This window comes from Pangasianodon hypophthalmus, chromosome 8, assembly GCF_027358585.1.
Source record: "Pangasianodon hypophthalmus isolate fPanHyp1 chromosome 8, fPanHyp1.pri, whole genome shotgun sequence".
In the NCBI taxonomy this organism is placed as follows: Eukaryota; Metazoa; Chordata; class Actinopteri; order Siluriformes; family Pangasiidae; genus Pangasianodon; species Pangasianodon hypophthalmus.
Window position 1 is genome coordinate 16,595,358 of NC_069717.1, and position 23,955 is coordinate 16,619,312.

Sequence of the window (23,955 nt, forward strand, 5' to 3'; positions counted from 1 at the left end):
TTTGAGAACATGGGCTCCAGACTTCAAGCAGTCATTGACTGCAAAGGATTTTCTTCCAAGTATTAAAATTATGGTTATATTTGCAATTATGTCACTTTGTCCAAATGCCTTTTAGCCCTGAAAATGGAGGTACTTTGCTTAAAATGGCTGTAATTCCTAAATGTTAAATGCCATATTTTTGTGGAAGCTCTTAAAATAAAGTCTACACTTCGATCACATCTTGATTGTTTTATTTCAAATCCATTGTGGTGGTGTACAAAGGCAAAATCACAAAAACCCTGTCATTGTCCAAATATTTCCGGACCTAACTGTATATATACACTGATCAGCCATAACATTATGACCACTGACAGGTGAAGTTAATAATATTGATTATCTCGTTACAAGGGTTGAGATATATTAGGCAGCAAGTGACCAGTCAATTCTCAAAGTTGAAGTGTTGGAAACAGGAAAAATGGGCAAGAGTAAGGATTAGAGAGACTCTGACAACGGCCAAATTGTGATGGCTAGATGACTGGGTCAGAGCATCTTTAAAACGGCAGGCCTTGTGGGGTGTTCCCGGTATGCAGTGGTTAGTTACCTACCAAAAGTGGTCCAAGGTGAACTAGTGACAGGGTCATGGGCGCCCAAGGCTCACTGATGCGCGTGGGGAGTGAAGGCTAGTCCATCTGGTCTGATGACCCACAGAAAAGCTATTGTAGCACAAATTGCTGAAAAGTTAATGTTGGCTATGATGGAAAGGTGTCAGAACACACAGTGCATCGCAGCTTGCTGCGTATGGGGCTGTGTAGCCACAGACCTGTCAGAGTGCCCATGCTGACCCCTGTCCACTGCCAAAAGTGCCTACAATGGACAGGTGAGCATCAGAACTGGACCACAGAGCAATGGAAGAAGGTGGCCTGGTCCGATAAATCACATTTTCTTTTACATCATGTGGAAGGCCGGGTGCGTGTGGGAAGAACGCAAGCTGACGGAGGCAGTGTGATGCTCTGGGCAATGTTCTGCTGGGAAACTTTGGGTCCTGGCATTCATGTGGATGCTATTTTGACACATACCACCTAAGCAACCTAAACATTGTTGCAGACCAGATACACCCCTTCATGGCAACGGTATTCCCTAATGGAAGTGACCTCTTTCGGCAGGATAATGCGCCCTGACACACTGTAATGCTCATGCCATGTTTCATTATTAAGTTTCAATTGGCCTATTGTACTTTTATAATGTTAAATATTTTAATCAATTGACATTAAGGCATGTATTCAGGCAATGCTTATTTTTGCTGCATCGAAAATGTATTTTTAAATTTATATATTCAGTGTCCTAGTTATTGTATATAATGTTACAGGTCTTCTTAAACTGTTAAGTAGACTGATTGATAAACTAATTTGGGATGGTTTTCATTATGTGTTTTGCCAACAAATTAACATCAGTAGAGTGTGGAATGGTTTGCTCAAGTACAGTCCGTAAAGGACTAATGTGGCTGCAGGTTTTCATTACAAATCAACAGGACCACATGGGCCCAACTTTGGACACCTATTCTAGGTTGAGGTTCCCACAATCATGGAGGCATGGGGAAAAGGTAGAGAATTGCTTAAGGGGTCTAGAACTGAATTTGAAAATGAAAGATAAAATGAAATATCCATGCGTTTTGACAACCATTGTTGTGTTAACGATTTCACTTGTTCATTTTGAATATTTTGTTCAAGTATATTTTTATGATTATGTTATCATTTGTGTTTATTCTCTATTATCTACTTTACATCCCCTATATTTGCATTCCCTGCATTTTCATCCCCTGGCCACTTTAGTAGATATACATATTTTATAGGTACGTTTTATCATATGCTCATCTGATGGCATGCACAACTCATCAGCTAGTTTCTGCCCTGTTTATTCTGTCACAGGTGGGCACCTTTTACCATCAAGACAGATGGAGGATGAGAAGGAGACTGACGGACAGTGTCGTACAATATTATAAAAATGATATCCTAGCCTTTGTATAAAAACTATGTTGAGGCTAACTTTGCCCAATGAGGAAATGTGTGTGCGTAAAAACTTAGGGGACCTGGACTTTGGGTTTGACCGTACTTATAGACCTGCTCCACATTTTATAGAAACTCCACATTTTTACATTGCTATAAGTTAGCACTCAAAAATACACAAAAAGAGCCCCATTGGCAGAGGAGGCAATTGATGTATAAATCTGAAATGATTGACAGCTGTGCAGGTCTTTTGAATGTTCCAATAATAACTGACCTCTCTGGAACCCCACCCCCCATCACACATTAGTCTCTCAGTTTTCTTGCTTGAAATATGTGGCCTTGCTTTCAGGCAAAATAAATGGAGAATATTTTGAATTAATTAATGTGAAATAAAATCTATCAGTGTATGTATGACTTAGCTAACATTAGACATACCACAGCACACCTTCATAGGTCTTGTGGAGTCCATGCCTTGACAGGTCAGAGCTGTTTTGGTGGCACAAGGGGGACCTACACAATATTATGCAGGTGGTTTTAATGTTATGGCTGATCAGTGTATAGTAACATCAGATGCCACCAAAATCTTCATCTGAAAACTATACTTTTTCAGCCAAAAGGGACAAAATGATTCAATAGGCCTACCAAAAAGTGTCAAATCTAACCCTTTACAAATAATTTTAACGGTATTGCAGACGGTCAATGCAGACACATTCAAACGGCATGTCAAAGTAGAAACTGGAGTGCACGTATATACTTGATTGTATGGTAACCACCAAGTGCTGTACGTAACATCTTTATATTTCTTTCCTATAATAGGAATAAAGCAAGTAAAGGACATTTTTTAAATATTTTTTTTGGCAAGTGTCACTGTGATGGGCAGGGGAGACAGGGCATGACACCTCTTCCACCCAGAGAGCATGGCCAATTTTGATCTCTTGGACTCCTGGTCAAGGGTGGCTGTCGCATCATCAGGATTCTAACTCATGGATGATAAGGCGAATCCTTTTCTGTTGCACCACTCAGGAGCCAGGAAGTACAGTAAACATTTCTATGTAATTTTTCTGTATCGTATGTGAACTAAAAGAGACAAGCAAACAAACCCTGTATATATGCACACTGCATTTTCTACCTAGGACAAGTGATTTGTCTAAGAACTATACTGAAAATGTGCGTTCTGAAACCCTCTATCCTCCCCTGATGTGTCTGCACATTATTCCTTTTTGGGGTTGGCAGGTCTGTACTTAATAACAAATAGTTGCTCACTGCCACTAAAATCTTATTCCATCCACAGTAATGTAGGCAGGTTAAATAGACTAATCTGGAAATACAAACACTGTATTCTCATGGATTGTTTTAAAAAGAACGCTTGAATACGATGGCTAATTTTTTGAATTGACATTTCAATTCTTAGTTAATAAATCCTATTTAACAAATCCATAACTATTGTCCCTACATGCCTGGGCCAAGTGTAGTATGTTTAGGAAATGTTCATTATCGTTAATGCATTTTATACAGAACAGCAGCAAAAAAAAATGCACAGCTGATGGTGTTGCATGTTTCTTCCTTGTTTTCCAAAATACTGAACTATAGACCACTTTCTCCAGATTTGTTTTGGAGGTTTTTGTTAAACTTTTTTGTCTTAGAGTGTCTGTAAAAGAAATTGCTTGTCTCCTCCATGATAAAACTCAGGCTTTCAGGCTTTCAACTGTGAATGAACACATGACACATTTTTACACGACTTTCCAGCAACTTTCATCCAGATATTTGCTTCACCTCTGCCTCCCATGTCCCAGTGCCAATGCATAGATGTTTCTAGTAGTTTCTTCACCTTCTGTCACTGGATGCATACCAGCATACAAATAGTGTGCGTGGAATTGTACATTGCTGTAGGCTGCCTGGTAGCATGTTAGGTATACTATGTTGCCATACTATTTAGTACACTGGTGATGTGAACGGGTAGCATCGAAGACAATTATGTCTAAAACTGACACTATGGTGGGTCAACACCACTGATATTGTATGGTATTGTAATCCATAACAAAGCATGGTATTTTGTGTATGTTCTATTGGGCCTAAATCTAAGATTTTGTCTGAATAAGCCTATTGGTCATGGTGCAGGTACCTGTGTGGACCATTCTCAGCACAGCAGTGACACTGACATGGTAGTGTGTGTTAATGTTAGCAATAAGCAAAATCATGATTGTTTTGTATATTTTGAGAGGTTTAGCTTGCCTACTGTTAAATGAATTGCTGAGGATATGATAAAACAAATTGATACTGAGACACTGAAATCTGACTTGTGCCAACTTGTGGCAAGCCACCTAGTTTACTAGTGCCTAAATGACAGGAGTATGTATCCAGATTGCATACTTATGCATATACAGTGGACATAAAAAGTCTACACACCCCTGGCACATCTTGACTTGGCAATATTCACCCACTCTTCATTGCAGAAACGCTCCAAGTCTGTCAGATTGCGAGGGCATCTCCTGTGCACGGCCCTCTTCGGCCATTCCAAAACTTTAATCTTCTTCTGGTGAAGCCATTCTTTTGTTGATTTGGATGTATGCTTTGGGTCGCTGTCGTGCTGAAAGATGAAGTTCTTCTTCATCTTCAGCTTTCTAGCAGAAGCCTGAAGGTTTACCAATATTGACTGGTATTTGGAACTGTTCATAATTTCCTCCACCTTGACTAAGATCCCAGTTCCAGCTGAAGAAAAACAGCCCCAAAGCATGATGCTGCCACCACCATGCTTCACTGTGGTTATGGTGTTCTTCTGGTGATGTGCAGTGTTCTTTTTGTGCCAAACATACCTTTTGGAATTATGGCCAAAAAGTTCAACCTTGGTTTCATCAGACCATAACACATTTTCCCACATGCTTTTGGGAGACTTCAAATGTGTTTTTGCAAAATTTAGCCAGACTTGGATGTTTTTCTTTGTAAGAAAAAGCTTCCGTCTTGCCACCTTACCCCATAGCCCAGACATATGAAGAACACGGGAGATTGTTGTCACATGTACTACACAGCCAGTACTTGCCAGAAATTCCTGCAGCTCCTTTAATGTTGCTGTAGGCCTCTTGGCAGCCTCCCTGACCAGTTTTCTTCTCGTCTTTTCATCAATTTTGGAGGGACTTCCAGCTCTCTGGAGCTCTCTACAAATTCTTTTGTACCCTTCTCCTGACTAATACCTTTTAATAATCAGATCGCTCTGATGCTGTGGAAGCTCTCTGTGGACCATGGCTTTTGCTGTAAGATGCGACTAAGAAAATGTCAGGAAAAGCCTACTAGAACAGCTGAACTTTATTTGGGGTTAATAAAAGGCACTTTAAATGTTGGCAGGTGTGTACTGACTCCTATTTAACATGAGTTTGAATGTGATTGCTTAATTCCGAACACAGCCACATCCCCAGTTATAAAAAGGTGTGCACACTTATGAAACCACATTATTTTGTTTTTTTATTTTTACTCGCTCAACCTAAAAGATTTCAGTTTGTTTTTCAGATGAGTTGTACAGGTTATAGGTTACATTAAAGGTGGAAAAAGTTCTGAAATGATTTATCTTGGTCTCATTTTTTACATCACCAGAAACCTGGCATTTTACCAGGGGTGTGTAAACTTTTTATATCCACCGTACATGGATCATGGCATTTAATGAAAATACCGGAAGAGCATTGACAGTGAAAGAGCACACCTAATAATCTGTGTTCTCTCTCTCTCTCTCTCTCTGTGTGTGTGTGTGTGTGAAGCTACATGTTACACTGAAACAGTGATCCTGTTTCAGTTAGCCTATTCCATCCATGCCTGTTCCACCCTGATGTCCCACTTCTGCTTGGAGCTTTCAGCCCCTGAAAATCATTCACTGCTGCTGAGATCACAGTGGGATTACTGTGGATGGTACCACATAGACACCCTAAAGATGGCTGTGGATGTTCTTCCTTGGATAGCCTAAAGACTGCAATTGCTAAGAACAGAGACTGATGTCTCCACCATTGAACAGTTGATAAATTCAGTTTCATATGATAGACTTACTTAAAGTTAAAACCCTAATGATGCTCATAATTAAGTTCCTGTTAACACAGTTAGCACTATTTGATTCTATAGTATACAGTTATAGAAGAGAAATTGATTAGAATCGCACTATCTGGTGTCACCCAGAAGAGGATTGGTTCCTTTTTGAGTTTGGTTCCCCTCAAGGTTTTTTCCATTTGTCATCTCAGGGAGTTTTTCCTTGCCACCATTGCCTCTGGTTTGCTCATTAGGGATACATTTTAAATTTTACGTTTTATATCCAGATTTCTGTAAAGTTTTGTGACAATTTCCATTGTTATTTCACAATATTATTATTCCACTCTATAATCCCCCTTTCCCTCTCCCAATGATTGAAATATATCTTACAACAGAAGTGGTACTATCTAATGTAGACACACTGTTTGCACATGGCACTTAGCCTTTTTTGCGGACATTTGTTAGATTTAATTCTGATTATTCGCTGTAAGTCAAGACCTTGGTGGCCACAGATTAATTTTTTAACTAGCTCAATCTGTCAGTCCTGTCATTAACTATCTTGTCCTTCCCATTTTTGACTACTGGGTGCAATAATAACTCTGTCAAGCTAAATGGGGCAGTAATCAGTAAGCTGGGGCAGTAAAATGCCTCACAATTACGCAACTAGAAGGGTGAACAAATCGAATGAACATCAGCTTGTATCTTTCAAATAGCAAAATGTTTCAAAAATCATTGATCACTGAGTTGTGAACGAGGACATTATGAAAATTATCATTTGTTATACAGCTGATATAAGCTAGACTTATCAGTCTAGTGGGAAGAGTTGTTGTGTTATAGGAAAATGATCCATGCCAGGGTGCTGTGATACCAATGCGAAGCAAAGCGGTCTGGTTATACTTGATGTATGACTTTGTGTGCGCATGCAGAAGCAGCAGCAATGTGAGCTACATTGTTCACACACTCACCTGTCCATCTTATGTACACCGGAAGATTTAAAAGAGATATTCCCTAGATAGAACGTCAGAGACAAATCATTCCTGTCTGTCAGGGTTCCAAGTCGGAGTGTAAAATGTTTAGCGATTTTATGCACAGAGATATTAAACACACTGAAGAGTTCTGTCTTTCATAAAACTTTCTACTATCATCATGATTGTTGTCATGGGCTGCGTCTCAAATCAAAAACTCTGACCTTATGTTCTAAAGTATTACTAATCTAGAAAATTTTCACCCCCCGGCTCTTAATGGCTCATTCAGGTAACAACACAGTATTAAGAATCAAGTGGATGTAAACTTTTGAACGGGGTCATTTTTATAAATTCAACTATTATTTTCTCTTGTGGACTATATGTAAACATCTTTTATGTGAAATATCTTATTCAGGTCAGCACTAAATAAACAATAACAGACAAGTAAACAATAGCAGATTCTGAAAGGGAGATGTAAACTTTTGACCTCAACTGTAGGTAGTCACACTTCTTGATGATTAACTAATCTTGTGCATTTCATTAGTAACATCTGCTAATTACTCTCTTAATGACTGTGGAAGTAGGAATGGTGCACTTATTTTTTCCCACCTGGTTTCTGAATGTTGGTTTACTTTTTTGGGGAAAACAAAGGACTAAAAAATGATGAAAAATGAGGGCCACACAATTGTTATTTAGACCCAGATAAATAAAAACAGAGAATTGAAGGAGGGTGTACTTTCTTTTTCCCATGATTGTTTGTTAGTGAAACATGTCAGGATAGTGAAAAGACTACAGTAACATGTACCCTATTAATTAAAATGTGACTTGTCTGAATGTGACTCCCAGTAACATTTCAAAATATTAAGATACACAAAATCCATCTTCGAAATTTAATATTAAACATTAAATATAAATTTAATATTTAATATAAATATTACATTTAACATTAAATGAAATATAAAATAATTGAATGAAACAAAAGAGGAGAGAGTTTTCTTGTGATCCCATTTGTATATCAAGCAGCCCCACGTTTAGGAACCCCTGTGCTAGTCATTACAATATGATAAATCAAGCTGATGCAATAGTTATAATAATTAAAAATGTAAACAGAACAATCTTTTTTTTGTATCCAAACAGATAGACATGAACTTTGGACAGGAAGCACACAGACAGACAAAGGACAAAATTTACTTGATCAGCTAGTACCAGTTAAACAGGACACCAAATAATTTCTATCTTTAGAACTATGAAAAATTACCTTTCTTCCCATCTCCAGATGTGAATTCATTCTTGAAATACTCCTAGGTGGAAACACACATAATACAATCGGTATATTATTCAAAGGTCAAACATATTACATTGGATATTAATATGTGTGGAAGAGTATTCAAAATTTTAACCATTAAGTGACTAAAATTGGACCATTCACTTCCCAGCGGGAAAGCGAGAGGGGCGTCAAGCCAGGATTATCATGCGAGCACTCGACTTTATCCATTTTTCTCAGTGGACTTCCATATCCCCCGGATGGCTTTACAGTTTACCCAGAATGCTACCTGCAGCATTGCCATAGACTTTTAAGAGCCTGGTGGACCCCAAGCCTGACAAGAAGCAGTTGCTGGAGTTCTTGTTGTTCCGGCTCACTGGCCCAGCCCGCCAGTGGTTGGAGATCTTGATCACCATGGGAACCAGAGGGCTTTGCAATGTAGCCGAGTTTGTCAGTTTATTAAGAAATTTTTTGGGGAGGGCCATTCTGAAGGCCGAACCTGCTCGGCCGTTCATTGGGTACTATGAGGAGAGGAAGGTGGGAGATGAAGAGGAAGCGAAGTCTCCAGAAAAGCTCACGCCTCGTCGGCCTCAGGCTGCAATTTTAACGGAGGTGTGTAGACTTTGTATATCCACTGTACACACATTAGGACCGGAAAGTATTCAGACATAGTCAAGGGGCAAAGGGCTTCAGGAAACATTTGCGGCTTCAGGACAAGTACGTGAATGTCTCCGAGTAGTCCAGCTACAGTGTGAATCTGTCTGAACATCTCTAGAGAGACCCAAAAATAGCAGTATGGCGATAATCCCCATCCAACCTGACAGCATTTAAGTAATTTAAGTATTTCAATGGCCTATGAATCTCAACTTCCACTTTCATTCCATTATATTCATTTGAACAAAAGGTGTACTTTCAGTAAAATGATTTCATTTCTACTGACTGTGATTATTTCATTACTATTGATCATCCCATGATTAACAGACATGATTTTGGAATTTTTCTGGATATGCCTATGTTTCTTCTTTTTTTATTTTTATTTTTTTAATTAAAATCTACATACCATGCCCACTCTGTTGATAGCACAAGTAAAGCAGTGGTTAGCAATGGCAGCATTTCTAGCTTCAATTGACCACATGGGTTCACTGAAACACAAAGCCATAAAGACCTGTTAGCAATATTATAATTAGCTATTTTTTTGGGAGAAGAGAAAGGTGCAGGTCTCTTACCTGAGAGCTCCCACTGTAGCTGAGGGGTTGAAGATAATCTCAGCTCCATTCATGCTGTACATGAACCAGTTAAGTGGGTGGTGGCGGCCATAACAGATATTCACAGCTATCTTTCCAAACTGTGTCTGAAAGACTTGGTGGCCAGTGTTTCCCTCCATATAATATGTAGACTATTTTGAATAAGTAGAAAACAGATTAGATTTGCAAATGACCATGGAGTTTTAAAACCATGGAGATTTAAAGCATGCCAGCTTTAAATCAAATGAATAGTGGAAATGTATAGAAATCAAGGAATTTTTCAAAAAGGATTTCCCTTATTTAATGGGTACATATGTTACAGAACAACTGACTGCAACTGCAACATGTATTTTATAGCATGGTAAAAATCAAGAACTTATAACCTTAGCAAGAACAAGGAACTTTGGCAGTGCATGAGCAAAAAAATATTCTCAATCATGAAAACTGTTAAACAGCATAACAACACTGTCCAATATCCAGGTACCATATATGTTAGGCCTAGAAGAAGCTAATTTCATGATTAGCTTCTTACTGTTAGCCATCGCTTCTGGGGGAACCTACAATTAGAGGTGTGCTCACACAGGCAATCTTGACCAATCCCACCCACTCTCACAAACAATCTTCACTGGTCTCATCAGTTACTGTTGACTAATTCTGCCCATTCCTGCAAACACCTATGACCTATCCCAGTTCTTCCTGCAGACACTCTTTACCAATCTTCTGGGGTTTTCTTCTTTTTTTTTTTGTCTAGACCACCCACCAAGACAAGCACTTACCCTTAAGTGTGATTAACTTAAGTGTGGACAAATGATTGGCCAACAGTCTTCTGTTGGTTTCCAGTGTATAGCTGATTACATCTCTTTGTCCAATTGGTAGGAGATAAGTAGAGGTTTGTTTAAAAAGGGAAGCTGTCTCGGAACCATCCTGAAGGATTTTGACATTTTGAGTATAATTTCTTGTCAGGAGTGAATCATCAGGCTAATAGAATCTGTGGCATTGTTGCATGCAATCATTCTAAATGTTCCACATGCAAATTCATTAACAAGGCCACTAAAATCACAGGCCCTAAAGGATCATTTTTATTACCCATCACTTGTGCATCACTGCAGGAGTGATGAAGAATAAAAGATTTCTCCTTTCCAGCGGCAAGACACTTTAACAGCGATTGACATAACATTAATAACATGTCTGTGTGCATCACTAACTCTTGTTATGGTAGCAATTAAGTGAGGAAACTTGAAAAGAAAGAGCTCATCATATTATATATATATATATATTATTCTTTTTAATGTAGAAACGTAATTTAATTGTTTCTGAAGGCATTGTTGCATTACAGCATGTGCCTAAGTGCAAACATTTGCTGATATAATAGCCTCTGACCTCTGGGAAGGCTTTTCACTAGATTTTGGAATGCTGGTTGGGGAATTGTGCCTATTCAGCCACAAGAGCATTTAGCAAGGAGGCTTGGTGTGCAGTCAGCATTCCAGTTCATTCCAAAGGTGTTCAGTGGGGTTATGGTCAAGTCTGATCACTGACCGCACAGGCCTCCTCCACCTGTGGAGATGCTGGCAAACCAGTTGCAGTAAGGCCTCAGCAACTGGTTTGCCAGTATCTCCACATGAGGCCTTACTGCAGCCTCTTCAGGAGAGTTCAGATTTAGAATGATTAGAAGTCATTCTGAGTATCTTTGCTCACTGCAAATGTTACTGTACTATTTAGAATCAAGTAGCTGAAGTACTGCACATGCCAGATATTATATAAAATTTTAAATATAGAGATATATAGAATATAGACATCATTTCATGATGCACCCCTAGTGCCCCCCAAAAGAATAAATTTCATCATGACATATTGTGGTTATATCAAACTGTCAGACATTGCACTGGACTTAATACAGCTACTTGCTCATGCCAATATCAAGTTGTAGAATTGCATGTAACTGAGACACTCTTCACAGTTGAAAAGTGCTTGCTTTCCTATGACTGAACATAAAGGACAAGGTATATGACAATGAAATTAAACTGTTTCTGCCAAAAATCAAGTTAGTTAAATGTTACTAATGTATTTTAAATTAGATGTAGAATGAATTTAGATGCAAGCAGATTTCAGAACAGACACTTAGACTTAGCAGTTATTTTAGGTATTGATAAAAAATAACATTAATTAACCAAGCCCTACTTCATTTTTATATTTCATGTAAAAACAAAACAGACCGATCAAAGAGATAGCAGAAGCTTTAGGAGTGGCCAAATCAACAAGTTGGAGATTCTTAAAAAGAAGGAATGCACTGGTGAGGTCAGCAACACCAAAAGGCCCAGATGACCATGGAAGAAAACTAAAGTGGATGATCGCAGTATTCTTTCTTGTTGAAGAAAACCCCTTCAGAACATCTAGCCAAGTCAAGAACACTTTTGAGGAGGTAGGAGTATCATTGTCGAAGTCTACAATCAAGCGATGCGTTCATGAAGGTAAATACAGAGGGTTTTCCTCGAGATGCAAACCAATAGCTGTGGCATAGTTCCTGGTTTCAAATTATTTGCTGGGAGTTTCTTGCCTGTGTCCTCATTTAAACTATACCGTTTTTTTTTTTTTCTCTTTTCATCAATAATTTTGCTCTATTGTATTCATTTGTTGTATTTTTCACTTTCCCCTTCTGCCGCATTTTTTATTTTCTCAAAGAACACTTTTGTTTTTTGTCTAAACACAGCGAGCGGAGGCCATCCGGGCCGGCTCTGTCTAATATAATCTCGACTAATCTTTGACTAGGGTATGTTAAACACTCAACATGGCAAACATTCAGCTTGTTCATTGTGTTGAGCGCACGATGTTTAGTCATTCTTCCACCATCATTAGTAATAGCTTTATTTGTGATAAGTATATTAGTTAGCTCTCTGATGAAGAAGATTGCAGCATTAGAGGTGCACATCTAGACACTAGAGAAGGTTAGCGAGAGTGAGAGCAGCGTATTTTCTGTAGAGGAAAGTCTGGATGCCTTAGGCAGAGTTAGCAATCCCCCACCTCCGGCATTAGAGCCCTCAAAGTGGAGTGAATGGGTGACAACTCAGCGGCATAATCGCAAAGCCAAAGCTAACGTTAAGGCTTGCCCACAGAAGCACCACTCCTCTCCACTTCATGTGTCTAAAAGGTTTGCTCTCCTCAGTGAAGCACCCGCTCAGAAAGTTTGCACTGTGCAAACAATTTACATAGTCCTTAACCATTACATGACAATAAGCATACCTAATAATCTCTCTCTCTCTCTCTCTCTCTCTTTCTTTCTCTCTCTTTCTGTCGAGCTACTCCAGAGATACCAGTGATCCTTACCACTTCTACTGTCTGGACCTGCCTGATCCAGCCCTACTTCTGGTTGGAGTTCTCATGTCATGGAAACCACTCACTGCTGCTGAGGATAGCCCCATATGGACAGCCTAAAGATACATGTGATTACTGTGGATGGTACCACTTAAAAACCATGAAGATGGCTTTGGACTGCAATTGCCACAAACAATTTTGCACTCAAGTCTCCATCAGTTAACAGTTTGATAACTTCAACAAAATACACTTGAAAACTATGATGAATTTCCTGGTTACACAACTATACTTTTGACCATATAGTACACAGTTATAGAAGGGAATTATATAAATTATTGACAGTTGCACTATCCGTTGTTACCCAGATGAGGATGGGTTCCCTTTTGAGTCTGGTTCCTCTCAAGGTTTCTTCCTCATCTTGTCTCAGGGAATTTTCCCTTGCCACCATTGCCTCTGGCTTGCTCATTAGAGGTAAATTTATAAATGTATAAATTTAAAATGTATATCCTGAATTTATATTTTTCTGTAAAGTGGCTTTGTGTCAATGTCCACTGTTAAGTGTGCCAACTTAACAGCGACAATCCTTCCATACATATTAAATAGCCTAAATGTGTCCTAACATAACTTTACCTTATCAGTGATTATACACCTTTCTTTGTTATATAATGCATTAAATTATGTGGATCTTCTACCTTACAAGTTCCTCTAAGTGTTGTTATATTGTTAGGAACAATAACATAATAAATCTATATAAATCATTTACGTTACATGTCATAAATAATCAGATCTGTAATGCTATATCTGTGACGTCAGCGCATGCCACATGTATGGTGCTTAAAAGTCAAGCACCCTCCATGTAAAATGCCTTCCCATGTCCCTCTACACACATCTGTGAATATTGCCGACTTTTGTGATGTAAAAAAAAAATGAAACCAAGATAAATCACGTCAAATCTTTTGCTACCTTGAATATAATAGCAGCCAACAAAATTCAGGTGGAAAACAAACAGAAACTTTTTTAGGGAAACAAAGAAAAAGAAAAAAAACTTACAAGAACCTGGTTGCACAAGTGGGCCCACTCTTAACTAATACTTCGTTAAAGCACCTTTTGCTTGTAATACAGCACTCAGTCTTTTTGGGTAGGTATCTACCAATTAATTTTATTACATTCTACCTTGCAAAAATGCTCCAGATCTATCAAATTGCAAAGATATCTCCTGTACACAGCCCTCTTCAAGTCATTCCACAGGTTTTCAATAAGATTTAGACCTGGGCTCTGACTGGGACTATTCCAAAATACTAATCATCTTCTTCTGATTTGGGTCTATATCATGCTGGAAGGTGAAATTTTTCTTCATCTTCAACTGTCTAACAGAGGCCTGCAGGTATTTTGCCAAAATTTAGGTGGGCTTGGATTTTTTTTTTAATTTTGTGAGAAAGGGCTTCTGTCTAGCCACCCTACCTCACGGGCCAGACATGTGAAGAATAAGAGACATTGCTGTCACAAGCATAGCGTGACCAGTACTTCTCAGATATTCCTGCAGCTCCTTTTTATGTTCCCTTTGGTCTCTTGGCAGCCTCATAAGTTTCTTATTGTGCTTTTGTCCATTTTGGAGGGATGTCCTTTTCTTGGTAATATTCTTGGTAATATGTTCTTGTTGATGATGGCCTTCACCGTGTTTAATGGTACCTCTAATGTTTTGGAATTTTTTTTGTACAACTTCCCTAGGAGAGATCTAGCTAGTGGGTGTGAATTGGCAAATAATATAGGTAGAAATAGAAGATAGAAAAGAGTAAAAAAATTAATTTGAACAGTTTACAATGATTAATGAATTAACTATAAATCTATGAGATTCACTACAAATTATATAGCCTACATTTACAAGAAAAACTATAAACTGGATTTAACAACACAGCTGATAGCAGGGTGCTCACAGCAGCTACAGTTTCTGGTTCAGAGTCCACATCAGGGTTAGTTTAATTTGTCAGGGGCAAGCGTGACAAACAGTCTGTGACCTGGTTGTCAGTGCCACGCTTGTATTCCATATCATAATTAAAGCAAAGCAATCTGGCGGACCATCGGGCAACTCTCAGTCCAGCCCTTCCCATACCCTTAGTAGTCAAGAGGGTAGTCAATGCTTGATGGTCCGACCTCAACTTGAATTTGATGCCCCACAGATACGTTCTCCAACGCTCAGTGGTCCAGACGCAAGTGAGGGCTTCTTTTTCGACTACTGAATATTTCCTCTCTGTAGCGGTTAGGGCTCTGGAAGCGAAAGACACAGTCCCTTCCAATTTATCTGGATGGAGCTGGGTCAGAACACCACCGATACCGTAATCCGATGCGTCTGTTGTGACAATTGTAGGCAATGCAGGGTCAAATAAAGCCAGTGCAGAGCTCTGTGCAATCAGTTCTTTGACTGTCTGGAAACTCTTCTGAGCTTTGGTAGTCCATTTGAAGTCTAAGTTTGCTCTAAGCACATTTCTCATAGGTTCGACTATGGCTGCAAAGTTTGGAATGAATTTTGCATACCATGCCATAAGACCTAAAAACGATCTTGGCATCCGAAGGAGGTGGAGCATTACATATTGCCTCCAGGTGACTGTTATCTGGCATCAGTCCCTCTTTAGAGATGGTATGGCCCAGGAATGTGAGTTTTTCCAGGTGAAATTTACATTTCTGCTCATTTAGACACAGCCCTGCTTCTTGGAGTTTGTGCAGCACTGTATTTAGGTGAGCATCATGACTAGCAATAGAGTCACCAAACACGATGACATCATCCAGATAACACTGGACACCTGGAACATCTTTTACGATTGTGGACATCAATTTTTGGAATGCGGCCGGGGCTGAAGCTAATCCATAGCAGACTCTTTTGTAACGGAACAGACCCTTGTGTGTTATCAAGGCAGTAAGGTCTCTGCTATCTTCATGTAAGGGGACCTGATGGTAGGCATTTGCAAGATCAATTGTGGAAAACAGCACTGCACCTCTCTGCTGCGAAAACAGTTCCTCAGTGTGTGGAATGGGGTAACTGTCCACAACGATTGCCTTGTTCGGTTCCCTGAGGTCCACACACATTCTGATATCTCCCGATTTCTTCTGGGTCAATACGATAGGTGATACCCAGGGTGAAGCATCTACTCTTTCAATAATGTCTGCTGCTAGCAAACGGTTCAGTTCTGTTGACACAGCGTCCCTCACAGAAAACGGTAATCGACAATGTTTCTGTTGCACAAGTTCTTTGCACAGCCAAAACTTGCTGTGGAGATTGACACCTCAAACACAGATTCTTTGGCAGTGAGTACTGTGTTTCCTTTTATGCACAGATTCAAGGAAGATATTAAGTCCATGCCCATTAGCGGGTTTCCACTTTTCACAATGTAGAACGTAGTGGGTACTGAACAATGTCCATGTGTTGCCTGAGTGTTAATGCGTCCCAGCACAGGAAGGTTATCCTTGGAATATTTGACAAGACGCACATCAGCATGTTCCAGAGGCAATTCAGAAAAGTACTGTTTGTATATACACTCTGGCAACAAAGGTACAGAGGATCCTGTATCCACAATTAGTTCCTGCATTGTAGTACCGGACAATGTGCTCATTTGGACATTACACAAAATTTTGTTTGGTGCTGGAGATGTGCTAGTCATGTACAGGACAGTCACTTCAGGGACTTCAATTTCTCTTATCTCTTGTTTCCGCGTTGAACGGCATACCTTTGCAAAATGTCCAATATTGCCGCATGATTTGCATGTCTTATTTAGAGCCGGGCACTGCTTGGAATTAGCTAAATGACTGCTTGAATCGCAACGGTAGCAACTGCGTTCAGTCTGTACTCTCATCCGACTCTGTTGCTTTAACTGTGTACCCTTATGTGCGTTCGCTTCTTTTTTTCTCACGTGCAGTCTCTGTACTGATAGCTCGGCAGGTTTTGCGAACTCACTAGCATTGGCCATTGCATTTTCAAGCTGATTTGTGATTTGTATAGCTTTGTCCAAAGTTAAATCTGCTTCAAGCAATAAATGTTCCCGAATTCGGTTGCTATGCACTTTCTCAACGATTTGATCTCGCAGCATTTCCTCTTCTTTGTCACCAAATGCACATAAAGACACCATATCACGGAGCGCGGCCACATATTGCAGAATATTTTCGTCATGCCATTGCTCTCTGTCGAAATTTGTGTCGTTCCGCAATAATATTAACTTTCGGGACAAAGTGTGCCCTGAGTGCAGTTAGTGCAGATGCATAGGTCGTACTCGTATTTGGAAGGGTGTAAAAGATTCGCTGGGCTTCTATTCCAAGGCAATGAAGCAGTGTAGCACGCTTTCTAGTATCAGGCCAGTCATCCCCCTCTCAAACATTTGCAATGCCCCGGGGAACCTGCAATTCCGTTCAGTACATGGATACAGCCATGTACTGAACGGAATTGCAGGTTCCCCGGGGCATTGCAAATATGTAGAAGGAAAATTAACTGCTATCCTCGTCGTCAATTTGCTGTGTCACCAGCATAAATCAGAAAAGAACACACTTATCTTAATACATTCATCTGTTTACTGAAGCACTGCACGACAAAACATCACATTTCTCCTTCACTTACATGTATGCATGACAATCGCTTACAACAACTCCCCCTAGTGGTACTTCTTAACCAACAGACTTCATAATTGAACACAACACATGTAGATTAAATAAGACCATTTTGTGGACTTGTTTTCCTAGAAATAAAGCAGGCTGGAGCATTCTGAGCTAAGTTTACGTGAATACCCCAAAGAATTTGATGAAGTCACTGAATGCTTCCCCATTTAAAAGAAAAATAAATAGGGAGAAAGACCTATCACCCTAGTATAATGATCACACACAGGCTTTAAAACAGGGAAACTTGAGTTTCTCATTTGAAAATGAGAAAATGGCTGTTACATAACATCACAGGTTTTGGATAAGAATGGGAGGAGAACAACAGGTCTATAGTTAGCAATATTAATAAGAGATTAATGAGAGTGGGCTTCTTAAGTAGAGGAGTGTCTTAAGCCAAACTGAAGCTGGAAGAAACCAGATTACCTACTCATACAATCTCTTATTGCATAAATCATAGTGGTCACATAAAATGCAAGGTCACAAAGATGAGTTGATTTGTGATCATTAGTGTCACGCATAACATAATATAAACAGTCATTGCATAAAAAACATGAAATCAGTGAATGTTGTATTGTGCTTCTTCACTGGACTCCCACCCTTATCTTTGTGCAACAGGCACTATGTGACTGATGGAGCAAATAAGAGCCAGACTGACCTCACTGAAGTCTCCCACACGCGGAATATGATTTTTCCGGCTTTTTCCCAGGACAGTCCCTGTATTTGAAACAACAACTGCTGTGTTCCACAGTGTTCCTCCATGGATCTCATCCCTCTCCAGAATGGGAGACACTACCACCATGTTGTATTTTTTTGCCAACTACAAATTAAAAGGAGTATATACAGATGATTTATTGTTAATAAATAATAAACAATAAGAAGTTATTATTAAACTTCTTTTAATTATATAAATAAACATCTTCCCTCTCCCCACAACTTTTCCTTTCTTTAATTATGCCAGAATACATATCACCTGTTTAGCCAGTAATACAGTATTTTTTGGACTGAGAACAAGAGTGAGCTACAACTGAGAAGACTAGGATAGCTAGTTAACATGATATATAGACTGTAGAATATAGACTGTAGACTATAGACTGGTAGGCTAGCTAGTCAACAAGAACAAACACATGGTCTTTTGTATGTTATCAGTTGGATACCAGCTGTAAGAACCAGAGAAAGAAGCAGAATACAAAAGCAACACAAAATAAATAGAAGAACCTAGTAATAGAGCAGACTGAAGGAGAAGCAAATGGTACTTTCTAATCTTAGTCTGCACTGCACACATTACTGTATTATAAATAATTATATAAATACAAATTACTGTTACTGCTCCAGGACAATTTACTGTAAAAGCCCACATTTAAGTGGCTAGACTTTCTTGGTATTAGTTTAAATTAAAATACATTTTTATTCTAAAGTAGGCTGCATATTGCAGATATTCCTTTTCCTACAGAAATGACAAGGCAATAAACATAAACCACATCAAGAAACCCAGTCTCACAGAAAAAGTGTTCACAAACAACTTATTTACAGCACCTTGTAGACAATGAATAATGGTGTCAGAAGGACATGATGTATATCAATGTATCATATTTCACTTGACTACGTGTCCTTGTTTCTCTGTGATTGTGAAGTTTTGTTCTATGCATGTGTGTCTCTGAGCCGTTGACCCCCAGTGTGCCTTTTCTATAGTTACTTCCCAGCATTGACCCTCACCTGTCTTTTGTGTGTTTGATAATTGATTATCCTTATTTATTGCTTCCTACCTCCCCAAATAAACTACAGGTTGAGAATACGCACTTGCGTTCTGCTGCTTATATACGCACATTACAGAAGACGATAAAGGATGTAGAAAATCAATGTGTGCAGTGTGAGAACTTTTGTGCTGCATAGTTTAAGTCCGGTAAGCCATGCTCTCTCTCTCCCTTTCTCTCTGCAGTTGTTTGACTCCAATGTGTGTGCACAAACATTTCCGATGAGCATCCTTTCAATGGCATTAAACAGCAGGGGTGGATTTAGTGATTTTGGGGCCCTAGGAAAAAGAGAACAATGATTTGATCTTGCACCTGTTTCTCCTTTTGGTTATGGATCACACCTTTCTGATGCTGCCTGCTTGCATTCTGACAAAAGCTACAGACTTTGAAAATGATTTCCTTGCCCAAAATAAATGCACTTGATAATACGCATTGATTGTGTGCTATTTGAATAACATCAATATGTAAATATAGCTGCAAGCAACAATTATGGGGGATCATAATTGGGATCATTGTTCTTGGCATGACCCAAGGAATCTAGCAAGATCAGTCTCATGACAATAGGCAAAAGTACTCAAAAGCTATTAGCATTTTTAAAAATATTGTTATAATTTTTGACCACAAGGTGGCACTGTCTAGAAAGTTCTGAGTGCCTTCAGGGCATGGTGCCAATGGCAAATATTGAATTTCGTAATGACTTGCCAAGTCATTCATAAAATGAAGATGTGTTATATGGAAACAGTTTGAGATATCAAGAAGTTTTGTTGCCAGCATGCTCTGATGATGATCTATGTGAAATTTGGTGAAGATTAGATAACTCTATGAGGTTTTTGACATGACTCAAAATGGTGTACAGGCAAAATGACCTCCTGTGGAAAAATGTATCACTGGTTTCAGCCCGACAGTTCGGTTTGGTCTATCAACACGAAATCCAAAACTTATTGCTGGCATGGACTGAAGATGATCCGAGTCAAATATGTTTTTTACATATCTGTTGAGCACTAGGTGGCACTGTTCTGAAACTGTGCAGGTACCCTCAAGTCATGATGGCTAAGATACACTATATTACCAAAAGTATTCGGTCACCTGCCTTGACTCACATATGAACTTAAGTGCCATCCCATTCCTAACCCATAGGGTTCAATATGATGTCGGTCCACCTTTTGCAGCTATTACAGCTTCAACTCTTCTGGGAAGGCTGTCCACAAGGTTGAGGAGTGTGTTTATAGGAATTTTTGACCATTCTTCCAAAAGCGCATTGGTGAGGTCACACACTGATGTTGGTCGAGAAGGCCTGGCTCTCAGTCTCCGCTCTAATTCATCCCAAAGGTGTTCTATCGGGTTCAGGTCAGGACTCTGTGCAGGCCAGTCAAGTTCATCCACACCAGACTCAGTCATCAGTCATCCAGTCATCAGTCATCCATGTCTTTATGGAGCTTGCTTTGTGCACTGGTGCACAGTCATGTTGGAAGAGGAAGGGGCACGCTCCAAACTGTTCCCACAAGGTTGGGAGCATGGAATTGTCCAAAATGTTTTGGTATCCTGAAGCATTCAAAGTTCCTTTCACTGGAACTAAGGGGCCAAGCCCAACTCCTGAAAAACAACCCCACACCATAATTCCTCCTCCACAAAATTTCACACTCGGCACAATGCAGTCCGAAATGTACCGTTCTCCTGGCAACCTCCAAACCCAGACTCGTCCATCAGATTGCCAGATGGAAAAGCGTGATTCATCACTCCAGAGAACGCGTCTCCACTGCTCTAGAGTCCAGTGGCGGCGTGCTTTACACCACTGCATCCGACGCTTTGCATTGCACTTGGTGATGTGTGGCTTGGATGCAGCTGCTTGGCCATGGAAACCCATTCCATGAAGCTCTCTGCGTACTGTACTTGGGCTAATCTGAAGGTCACATGAAGTTTGGAGCTCTGTAGCAATTGACTGTGAAGAAAGTCGACGACCTCTTTGCACTATGTGCTTCAGCATCCGCTGACCCCTCTCCGTCAGTTTATGTGGCCTACCACTTCGTGGCTGAGTTGCTGTTGTTCCCAAACTCTTCCATTTTGTTATGATAAAGCTGACAGTTGACTGTGGAATATTTAGGAGCGAGGAAATTTCACGACTGGATTTGTTGCACAGGTGGCATCCTATGACAGTTCCACGCTGGAATTCACTGAGCTCCTGAGAGTGGCCCATTCTTTCACAAATGTTTGTAAAAACAGTCTGCATGCCTAAGTGCTTGATTTTATACACCTGTGGCCAGGCCAAGTGATTAGGACACCTGATTCTGATCATTTGGATGGGTGACCGAATACTTTTGGTAATATAGTGTATATACTAAGTTTGGTCTGAACACGCTAAAGTGTTATGGAGATATAGCCTCATTTCCATTTCTGCATGCTTGCCTTCAAATTTGACTTCAACTTGAATTCCATATTTTTTTTTTTTTGAATTCCATAATTTTTAGCATGGTTTAACAATGATCTGATTTGATTTTGGTGAAAATCGGACAAACAGTCTAGGAGGAGTTTAAAAAAGTAGGTTTTCAAAGCATTTCACAATTGTGGAAAATCTAAGCTGAAAATTGAAACCACGGTATGCAATCAACTCAGTATGAGCCAAGGAATCAGAGAAAAAAAGAATTTTGTTCTACTCCTTATGGTTCAAAAGTTATTTGCATAAACATGAGTGAAAATTTGACCTGCTGGTGGCGCTAGAGGGCTTGAAATAGCAACTTTAAATTTACTATGGTAACATTTCAGACTGTCCTCTATCTGTGTGCCAAATTTCATAACTGTCTGATGTATGGTCTGTCGGCTGCCATAGACTAAATGGTGGAAGAAGAAGAAGCAGAATAATAAAAAAATTAAAGCTGCAAGCAGCATTTTCGGGGGCCAAGCACCCAGACTCGGTGAGCCACACATTCACAGGCATGCTACAATTGTTGCCTAAGCAATCACAGGAAAGCAGAGCCATAACTTTAGGCAAAGAGATTCAAGAGTGATTTGTAGTTTCACTCATGCTGTGTATGTTTTAACCGCAGACAGTGGTTGAATTCTCTGACTGTAGGAGGAAAGGTCTAGATGAACAAATGGGCAGCATTGCTGCAGCGTTGTGTAGACAGATGTCAAGATGATGTTGGCCAAATTTGGTGAAGATTGGACAAAATTTGGAGGAGGAGTAGCAAAAATGGCAGTTAGATGTAAGCATTTTTGGCATGTTATTGTTACTTTTGATCAGTAGGGGGCACTATCACGAAATTTGTTGCATAGCCTCAGGTCATGGTCCTGAAGATGCCTACCAGGTTTTGTGGTGAAAAAATCCAAGATGGCATAAAATCTAATTGATGTCATAGGGTGCGTTGAACTCGTCTCGAACCAGGGAATCCAGGGCTGCCTGGATTTTAAATTTTGGACACAGGGTCCAAAGTTATGACCATAAATGTACTTCCAAATTAGGCCCAAATTTGACCCGATGGTGGCGCTAGATCTCTGGCAACACTTGGCCCAAATTGGTCAGAATGTTCCTTAGATCCTGTGTGCCAAATTTCACAACTTTTTACCAGATGGTTCTATGGGCTGCCATAGACACCCTAGCCAGAAGAAGAAGAAGAAGAAGAAGAAGAAGAAGGAGAAGAAGAAAATCTAGAATAACAATAGAGTGCTTATGCACCTTCGGTGCTTGGCCCCCTAAATAGGGAGCCTATGAACCTTCAGTGCTTGGACTGAATAAGACCCCTAATAATAAGAAGAAAATCAGTACAAATACAATAGGGTTCCAGCACTTCATGCTTGGACCCCTAATAAGAACACTAATGAAAAAAAAAATGCCAACGCAATTTGGTGCTTACTTAAATATAGCTACAAGCAGCAATTATGGGGCCAAGCACCATAGGGGCAAAGTAAGGAGCTAAGCAAGCATCAGAGCATAGTCATGGTTTTACATAACACATTTCAGTGCAGTAGGCAGTAGTGCTGCAAAGATATTGCACAAAACACTATGCGACGCTTATGTCAAATTTGTTGAAGCGTTATATGGTTTGAGATATCAAAAAAGATCAGTCCCCACATGTCAAAGTGTTACTTTTCTCAATGGACATAAAAGCCTGTACACAGTCATTTCTTATAAGGATGTATTGAGAGGTCTAGAACATTTGACTGGAAAAGGACCCACCCACTGACATTCTCTGAATACTTACTCTAAATTGCTTCAGCTTCAATTCCAAGTTTTACTCTCAGGTACAGTAATTTACTGCACAGATACCAACACTTTTCTGAGCATAACATTTTTAGACGTATCATTGACAAAAAATTCCACTTTGAAATCTACCATCCACTGTAAACCTACTGACTCTTACTCCTACTTGGAGTGTGTAACCACTGCTGTTTGTTCAGAGAGTCAGCCAGACCCGGGACTCTGTTTATTCTGGGCAACGTTTTAAAATGTGCAAGTCTTCACTTGGAAAAAGATGACTGCAGAACTCACCCTTGTCCATCTTAAACTTCTTGTTCATCTAATAGTGGTATATCATTACCGAGTGCACTTAATCATATAGCTTTACATAAATTACACATTTTCCAAAACTAGACAAAAAAGCATTTCATTGTATTATAACAAAAAGAATCATTGTTAAAACATTTTCATGTAAAACAGCTTTTTTTTTTTTTTTAAATAAACAGACTGTTTTAAATGTAAACCAATTATAGTGCAGAATACAGTGCCCTCTGAAAGTGCTGGAACAGCAAGCCCAATTCTTTTGTTTTGCTATACACTGAAGACATTTGGGTTTGAGATGAATA

General features: G+C 39.5%; 1 protein-coding gene across 3 annotated transcripts in view; it reads right to left on the reverse strand.

Annotated features, from left to right (window-relative positions):
• Positions 1 to 23,955, reverse strand: part of upb1 (ureidopropionase, beta) — a 65,328-nt gene that overhangs the window by 4,952 nt on the left and 36,421 nt on the right. For 2 of the 3 annotated variants that reach the window (XM_053235904.1, XM_026910768.3), the window contains exons 5-8: positions 18,063 to 18,224; positions 9,443 to 9,612; positions 9,277 to 9,358; positions 8,211 to 8,253 (exon numbers count right to left, since the gene is read on the reverse strand). In XM_053235904.1, the coding sequence (XP_053091879.1) occupies positions 8,211 to 8,253; positions 9,277 to 9,358; positions 9,443 to 9,612; positions 18,063 to 18,224 (457 nt within the window). The remainder of the gene's footprint in view (positions 1 to 8,210; positions 8,254 to 9,276; positions 9,359 to 9,442; positions 9,613 to 18,062; positions 18,225 to 23,955) is intronic. The other variant, XM_053235905.1, reaches the window with a different exon arrangement.